This window comes from Limanda limanda, chromosome 2 (genome assembly GCF_963576545.1).
Source record: "Limanda limanda chromosome 2, fLimLim1.1, whole genome shotgun sequence".
Taxonomy (NCBI): domain Eukaryota; kingdom Metazoa; phylum Chordata; class Actinopteri; order Pleuronectiformes; family Pleuronectidae; genus Limanda; species Limanda limanda.
The window spans coordinates 2,536,332-2,544,509 of record NC_083637.1 but is presented as its reverse complement, the minus strand read 5'-3'; the positions used below and the strand labels follow the sequence as shown (position 1 = coordinate 2,544,509).

At 46.0% G+C, this 8,178-nt stretch overlaps 1 protein-coding gene across 1 annotated transcript; it reads left to right on the top strand.

The window, feature by feature from the left end:
* Positions 1 to 898: 898 nt before the first annotated feature.
* atpv0e2 (ATPase H+ transporting V0 subunit e2) lies at positions 899 to 4,160 on the top strand. Its single transcript, XM_061095236.1, has 4 exons — positions 899 to 1,002; positions 2,403 to 2,450; positions 3,339 to 3,434; positions 3,832 to 4,160. Exons 1-3 carry the CDS (start codon positions 899 to 901, stop codon positions 3,430 to 3,432), a joined length of 246 nt encoding a protein of 81 aa, XP_060951219.1. The 3' UTR covers positions 3,433 to 3,434; positions 3,832 to 4,160.
* Positions 4,161 to 8,178: the final 4,018 nt, after the last annotated feature.

The window sequence follows — 8,178 nt, the reverse complement described above, 5'->3', positions numbered from 1 at the left end:
CTAAAGTCAACACATTAAATGAGTGTATCTCAAGATGGTGATGCTGATGTATGTTCAAGTGTATGTACGTTCATCACACACGAGAAAATGTACGGACATTTTATTAATACAGCCATGACACAATTATAACATAATGTGCTAGTCTGTGGCCTCAAGTTGAGTTAAAACATAATTAATTCTGTAACCATCCCAACAATCTTTGGGAGGTTGAAAGTTTCCAATTGCAACTCTAAATATATACTATGCTGTATGTCCCTAACACATATACATGTGCATAGTGTACTATACAGTTTATAGTATGTGTTTATAAATATACATAAACTATACTCACATCTTAATATATATTTTATTATGATTTATAATACAGGTCAATAGATTTACAGAATGAAATATCTGGTTTAATTTGTTAATTTGTTCTAAAATGCTTGACTATACTTTTGATATTATTATTATCATCACAATCGTAATAATAAGAAGAATATTTTCCTTAGTATTATCTTTGTTATCATTATTATTCTCATAATAATAATAATACTAATATATTTATTTTACTATCATCATCATTATTATAACTACGATCTTATCATTATTAATCATAATATTATTATTTGTCCCTTGAGTAAATCCTTTATGATCAGCAGAGAATAAAAACACAAACACCTGCTGTCACACAACCATCGTCCAATCCCTCCCTCTGTAATCCTGACCGGCAGCTCTCTGCACCAATCACAGCCCGCTGCCCAGCCGGCCTGGACCAATCACGCGTCGCTCCAGCTTAACTGGGCGTGTCCCCGCAGCAGAGGACGCAGTGTCTCCGCCGCCATTGAAGCTTCGTGAGTCCCGGGGACGAATCCGCGTCCATTTCCTCCAGATTCTCGCTTCCCGTGGACCTGCAGAGATGGTGTCTCACTCGCTGGCGCTGCCGATGATCTGCTTCACCACGCTGTGGGGGCTGGTGGGGGTCGTGGCCCCCTTCCTGGTGCCCAAGGGACCCAACCGGGGGTACGTGCTCCGCTCCGCCGCCGCTAATTGGCTTCAATTAACGGACGGTTAATTTCTCTCTCCTCCGCGGACTCGCACTTCCGGCCGCGGGTTCGTGATTCTGTGATTTAACTCAGGATCCGTGCGCGGCCTCGGTGCAGATACACGGACGCGCTCCTGCTCGGGATGGAGGCCCTGCGCGTCACCGTACGTCCTCCTCCTCCATCATCTACCCCCCATCATCCATCCCTCTATCAACCAACCCCCCACCATCTCTCTATCATCCATCTGTCACTTCTCCATCATCTATCCCTCTATACTCTTTCTATCACCCAGCCCTCTATCAACCATCCCTCAATCAACCTTCTATCATCCATCTCTCACTCCTCTATCATCCATCCCTCCATACTCTCTCTCTCTATCACCCATTCCTCTATCATCCTTCTATCATCAATCCCTCTATCAAGTCTCCATCCTCCCTATATCATCCATCCCTCCATACTCTCTCTCTCTATCACCCATTCCTCTATCATCCTTCTATCATCAATCCCTCTATCAAGTCTCCATCCTCCCTATATCATCCATCCCTCCATACTCTCTCTATCATCCATCCCTCCATACTCTCTCTTTCACCCATCCCTCCTTTATCTATCGCTCCATACTCTCTCTGTCACCCATCCCTCTATCATCCATCCCTCCATTCTCTCTCTATCATCCATCCCTCCATACTATCTCTATCATCCATCCCTCCATACTCTCTCAATCACCCATCCCTCCATCATTCATCCCTCCATTCTCTCTCTTTCACGCATCCCTCCATCATCCATCCCTCCATACTCTCTCTATCATCCATCCCTCCATCATCCCACTATCACCCATCTCTCAATCATCCATCCCTCTATCATCCCTCCATCATCTATCCCCACACTGTGTCATAAAGGTTAAAGGGTCAGAACAAGAGGGAAGGATGAACAGATCATGGGTGAAGAGTGAGAATGAAAGAGGAAACACTCTCACTGAAACATCAAAGTCTTTTTAACGAAGCTGCTAGTTTATGAAAGTTGCTTCGTGTTATTCGGATTATGAACGGATAATAAACAGTTTTTGTTTGACAGTTGGAAAACTTCCAACTTGTGTGTAGTCACGTTTCTACTTAAACTCACCAGAGGGACATGGACACTAAACTGATTGTGATAGTTATAAAGTAGTTATAGCGGCTGGGTCACTATTCACTCATGTGATGATGCTGAAGTTCTAGAAACCAGAAGTTTTAAAGGAAACACTTCATGAAGAGTCTCGGTTTTCTTTTCAGGACTTTGGTGAAACATTAAACGTAATAAATGAGAACATCCGGTCGAGTGCAGATGATCCACAGTGTGACAGTATAGACGTGTGACTGACAGATCTGTTCTCTCCCACAGCGTCATCGTCACCAGTCTCATCCTCACAGCCGTCTGCTGCTACCTGTTGTAAGTATCACTCTCCTCCTCTTCCTCCTCTTCCTCCTCTTCCTCCTCCTCCTCTTCTTCGCTGCTTTAACTTTGCATGTTTTTTTAAATTTGATTGTAAAACACAATTAAACCTTTAAAGAAAACGTCCAGATCAGGAGAGAAAAGTAGAAACCTGTAAAACAATCATAAAGTGTGGTCGTGACAGTGGAGGACGACCATGTAGGATCATATATCTGCCACCAGAGGGCGCTCCAGCTCCTTCAGAAGATGGCTTGTATACGAAATAACAAAGGAAATAGGATTTAAATGTTGAAATAATAAAATAACATGAGAGGAGAATACAAGTAGTGAATGTTGAGTCAATAACAATAAATATAAAAATAAGGAATTTAGCAACAAGAGAAAATTATATTCTGACATAAGTATCTAGAGTTTTCTGACTGCTTTATGTAGTTTTATAAAGTCTAATACAGTTTAATATGTATTAAATGCTAAAATAAGACTGATTATTTGTAGAACTCTCTCCAAGAGAAAGGATCTAAAGAATAAATATTTATATATTGAGTATTTGTGCTTTCATGACATTTTCAAAGAGAAATTCACCTCCACCTCTAACTGGACGGAGTTGAGAATGAAGAGAGATTTTAATAAGGTTTTGGATCATGTAAAAATAATTAATTAGTTCTTCTGTTCCTGTATTTATGTGTTTATGTCAGAGTGAAAATATCATTGTTGAGTTTTTTTTAAACCTGTACTGCAGCCAGCCACCAGGGGGGGGGGTCTACCTGCTTTGGCTTCACTTCATGTCGTCCATTCTTATTTACAGTCTCTGGTTTGAGGAGTAGGTTAAAGTGCCTGCATGTGAACTGACGACTCTTTCTCTCTCTTCTTCCTCCCGTCACTCAGCTGGTTGGTCGCCATCTTGGCTCAGGCCAACCCCCTGTTCGGCCCTCAGCTGAAGAATGAAACGATTTGGTATCTGCGCTACTTCTGGGAGTAAAGGTCAGTTTGTACGAAAACAAGTTAACTTTCAGTTTTATTTATGTATTTCCAAGTCGCCTCAAACCAGCTCAAGGCTCAATGAGCAACATGAGATCAACAAATAAGAAAAAACAGAGATTTGAAAAGAAACAAGAAACTCTGAACCACCTCAGTTCTCCTCTGTCAGGAAGCAGTGCCTGAAAGATAAAGAAATCACAAGTTTCACTGAGGCCTGAATATTTATCAGGATCAATATGAGTCTGGTGAAATGTGGAAAGAGCTGTTTTATTTGATTTCAAATGGATGTTTGCTCTGAGCTTCTGGAGCTTTGGTCCTGAGACCCTCACAGCTGTGATCCTGATGTTCTCGATGCTCAGATGATACAGAACTCACCTCTTCTTCTTCTCTTCTTCTCCAGGTCTGTGCGATGTGACTCCTCCCATCATTCCTCACCCGCCTCCTCTAGTTCGGTGGATTTGATTTCAACATGACTCCGGAACATTCAGAACTCCGCTGCACTTCTCCAGTCCGCAAAACCCACGACAGATTTCTCATGTTTCGCATTTTTTTTAAACATCGAATTTCCGCATCAGGCTTCAACTTTGAGGAATATTAAGTATATGTGTAGCATGGGTAATTTAAGATTCAGGCCACATCCAAACTACTTTGTTTTTGTCGGACAACACATCATCTCTGTGACAGAAACGTCTGCTGTTCACGCGAAGTTTGGAAACGATTTACATTGACACTGACGCTGTTGTCTTTGCTAACAGCCGTTGATTGAGTGGTCATGTGATCTGCGTTTAGTTTAAAACGGAAAACGCTCGTGTGGACAGAGATTGTTTTCTGGAAACTCAGTATCTTTGGATGTAGCCTCAGAGTTTAGTGGGACACATGTTGTGTGTTTTTAAAACAAGGTTGAATTCATCTCGTGAGCTCATGACGGGATTCGCGAGCGTAAATGAACACAGGTTTTTATTTTCATGACATCATCCGTCAGTTATTTATCTGAAATGTGCAATCCCTAAACATCCTGTGTTGTTGTTTACATTTCCGTTTTTATTGTCAGGGAACATGAACTTGTGAGTGTTTGTATTTATTTCGGCCGCCGGACTCTGACGGGAGCTGCAATGACCTCAGTGTCCGATGATTGTTATTATTTGTGACGTAATGTGTGTGTGGGTGTGTGTGTCTGTGTGTGAGAGAGGGGGGGGGGGGTTGCTTGGCAGTGAGAATCTATTTTAAAAAAAAACTTTTTAGAACGTGAAGAGCGGTTCCCTCCTCTTTTGACCACTTCAGCACGAAACCCCCCTCCCCTCATGCTCCACACGCGGAGGTCCTCGTTGCCATGGTGATCTCGTCGCACAATTCTTTCCCGCTCCCCCCTCGATCCCCCCGGGGGGTTTTTTTTTTGTTCTCGTGTGCACAGATGTGCTCTGGGTTGAACCGGGTCGCACTGCAGGGACTCGCCTGCTGCCGGAAGGTTTAACGACATGTCCACCATTTCATTTTTTGATTTCATACCACATTTCAAGCACCCCCCCCCCACCCCCCCCGCCCCCCTGGCCTTTCAAGCAGCAGCTTCACCAAATCCCTCGCTTAGATTTGGGGACAGTGACCCCCCCTCCCTCTGGTCTCTTCAGCCACAGAGCAGCAGCGAGAACAAACTGTACGTTCAACAAAAAAACACCTTTTGAAATCCGCTGAATCAGCAGCTTGGTGGATTCCTCAGTGATGATGACACTTTACAGTTCTGTCAAACGTCCGTGAAGCAGCACATTGGATGTTTCCTCCTGATTTTCTGTATATTTTATTTAACGTTTCCCTCGAGTAAGAAACACACACCTGCCTCCTCAGCTGCCGCCATCACCACAACTGCACCTGCCCCCCCCCTCGCCCCATCTCCAACCCTGAGACCCCCTTCTCTCTCCTTCCTTCCTCTCTCCCTCCTCTCTCTTTCCTTCCTTCCTTCCTTCCTTCCTTCCTTCCTTCCTTCCTTCCTTCCTTCCTTCCTTCCTTCCTTCCTTCCTTCCTTCCTTCCTTCCTTCCTTCCTTCCTTCCTTCCTTCCTTCCTTCCTTCCTTCCTTCCTCTCTCCATCCTCTCTCCTTCCTCTCTCCTTCCTTCCTTCCTTCCTTCCTTCCTTCCTTCCTTCCTTCCTTCCTTCCTTCCTTCCTTCCTTCCTTCCTTCCTTCCTTCCTTCCTTCCTTCCTTCCTTCCTTCCTTCCTTCCTTCCTTCCTTCCTTCCTTCCTTCCTCGCTCCCTCCTCTGTCCTTCCTTCCTTCCTTCCTTCCTTCCTTCCTTCCTTCCTTCCTTCCTTCCTTCCTTCCTTCCTTCCTTCCTTCCTTCCTTCCTTCCTTCCTTCCTTCCTTCCTTCCTTCCTTCCTTCCTTCCTTCCTTCCTTCCTTCCTTCCTCTCTCCTTCCTTCCTTCCTTCCTCTCTCCCTCCTCTCTCCCTCCTTCCTTCCTTCCTTCCTTCATTCCTCTCTCCCTCCTCTCTCCTTCCTTCCTCTCTCCCTCCTCTCTCCTACCTTCCTCTCTCCTCTCTCCTATCTTCCTTCCTTCCTTCCTTCCTTCCTTCCTTCCTTCCTCTCTCCCACCTTCCTCTCTCCTATCTTCCTCTCTTCTTCCTTCCTGCCTTCCTTCCTCTCTCCTTCCTTTCTTCCTTTCTTCCTCTCTCCTTCCTCTCTCCTTCCTCTCTCCTTCCTTCCTTCCTTCCTTCCTTCCTTCCTTCCTTCCTTCCTTCCTTCCTTCCTTCCTTCCTTCCTTCCTTCCTTCCTTCCTTCCTTCCTTCCTTCCTTCCTTCCTTCCTTCCTTCCTTCCTTCCTTCCTTCCTCTCTCCATCCTCTCTCCTTCCTCTCTCCTTCCTTCCTTCCTTCCTTCCTTCCTTCCTTCCTTCCTTCCTTCCTTCCTTCCTTCCTTCCTTCCTTCCTTCCTTCCTTCCTTCCTTCCTTCCTTCCTTCCTTCCTTCCTTCCTTCCTCTCTCCATCCTCTCTCCTTCCTCTCTCCTTCCTTCCTTCCTTCCTTCCTTCCTTCCTTCCTTCCTTCCTTCCTTCCTTCCTTCCTTCCTTCCTTCCTTCCTTCCTTCCTTCCTTCCTCGCTCCCTCCTCTGTCCTTCCTTCCTTCCTTCCTTCCTTCCTTCCTTCCTTCCTTCCTTCCTTCCTTCCTTCCTTCCTTCCTTCCTTCCTTCCTTCCTTCCTTCCTTCCTTCCTTCCTTCCTTCCTCTCTCCTTCCTTCCTTCCTTCCTCTCTCCCTCCTCTCTCCCTCCTTCCTTCCTTCCTTCCTTCATTCCTCTCTCCCTCCTCTCTCCTTCCTTCCTCTCTCCCTCCTCTCTCCTACCTTCCTCTCTCCTCTCTCCTATCTTCCTTCCTTCCTTCCTTCCTTCCTTCCTTCCTTCCTTCCTCTCTCCCACCTTCCTCTCTCCTATCTTCCTCTCTTCTTCCTTCCTGCCTTCCTTCCTCTCTCCTTCCTTTCTTCCTTTCTTCCTCTCTCCTTCCTTCCTTCCTTCCTTCCTTCCTTCCTTCCTTCCTTCCTTCCTTCCTTCCTTCCTTCCTTCCTTCCTTCCTTCCTTCCTTCCTTCCTTCCTTCCTTCCTTCCTTCCTTCCTCTCTCCATCCTCTCTCCTTCCTCTCTCCTTCCTTCCTTCCTTCCTTCCTTCCTTCCTTCCTTCCTTCCTTCCTTCCTTCCTTCCTTCCTTCCTTCCTTCCTTCCTTCCTTCCTTCCTTCCTTCCTTCCTTCCTTCCTTCCTTCCTTCCTTCCTTCCTTCCTTCCTTCCTTCCTTCCTCGCTCCCTCCTCTGTCCTTCCTTCCTTCCTTCCTTCCTTCCTTCCTTCCTTCCTTCCTTCCTTCCTTCCTTCCTCTCTCCTTCCTTCCTTCCTTCCTCTCTCCCTCCTCTCTCCCTCCTTCCTTCCTTCCTTCCTTCATTCCTCTCTCCCTCCTCTCTCCTTCCTTCCTCTCTCCCTCCTCTCTCCTACCTTCCTCTCTCCTCTCTCCTATCTTCCTTCCTTCCTTCCTTCCTTCCTTCCTTCCTTCCTTCCTTCCTCTCTCCCACCTTCCTCTCTCCTATCTTCCTCTCTTCTTCCTTCCTTCCTTCCTTCCTTCCTTCCTTCCTTCCTTCCTTCCTTCCTCCTTCCTTCCTTCCTCTCTCCTTCTTCTCTCCTTCCTTCCTTCCTTCCTTCCTTGCCACTGTCCCCTCCCCTTCTTCCAAACCACTTTGCTTCAGCCAAAAAGAAAAAAAGAATCAAAGCCAATATACAGCTACTTTTTAGAAAGACCAAATTGCGTTGTATCTTTTCCTCCAGCCCTCTTTGGTAGTTGTGGTGGTGGCGTGAACACACAGGAGGGTTAACATCAGTGTGCTGTACAGTCCCTTACTAAGAGAGGACCCGGGTCAAATAGGGCGTGACCCCATCTGATCGTATCTGTACATAAAGATGGACGACTCCATCCGTGGCTCCACTTTCTGATCACGAATTCTGACGGACTCCACCTCCTCCCACTATTCAGAAATGAAGCCAAAATATCCGAATCAGAACATTTGAGAAAACGTCTGTTTATTTTACATGTCGTCCATCTTTATTTACAGTCTAGGGAACGCTGACTTCGACGCGTGTAAACCAGAAGCTCATTGGCGTTGGCGAGACGTGACCCTGCAGGGATAGAAACGACCCCGGCTCAACCTGCCTGGTTCCTCCTGAGCATCAGGTCCGACGGCGATTCACTTTCACCTTGTTTCCTCCTGTCAGGCTTTCAAACCATCAACCCGTGAAC

Excerpts from the sequence above, each read along its gene's own strand:
- atpv0e2 (XM_061095236.1), top strand. The coding sequence starts at position 899 with ATGGTGTCTCACTCGCTGGCGCTGCCGATGATCTGCTTCACCACGCTG. Across the intron at positions 1,003-2,402 it reads CCCAAGGGACCCAACCGGGG|CGTCATCGTCACCAGTCTCA; the intron begins GTACGTGCTCCG and ends TCTCTCCCACAG. Across the intron at positions 2,451-3,338 it reads GCCGTCTGCTGCTACCTGTT|CTGGTTGGTCGCCATCTTGG; the intron begins GTAAGTATCACT and ends CCCGTCACTCAG.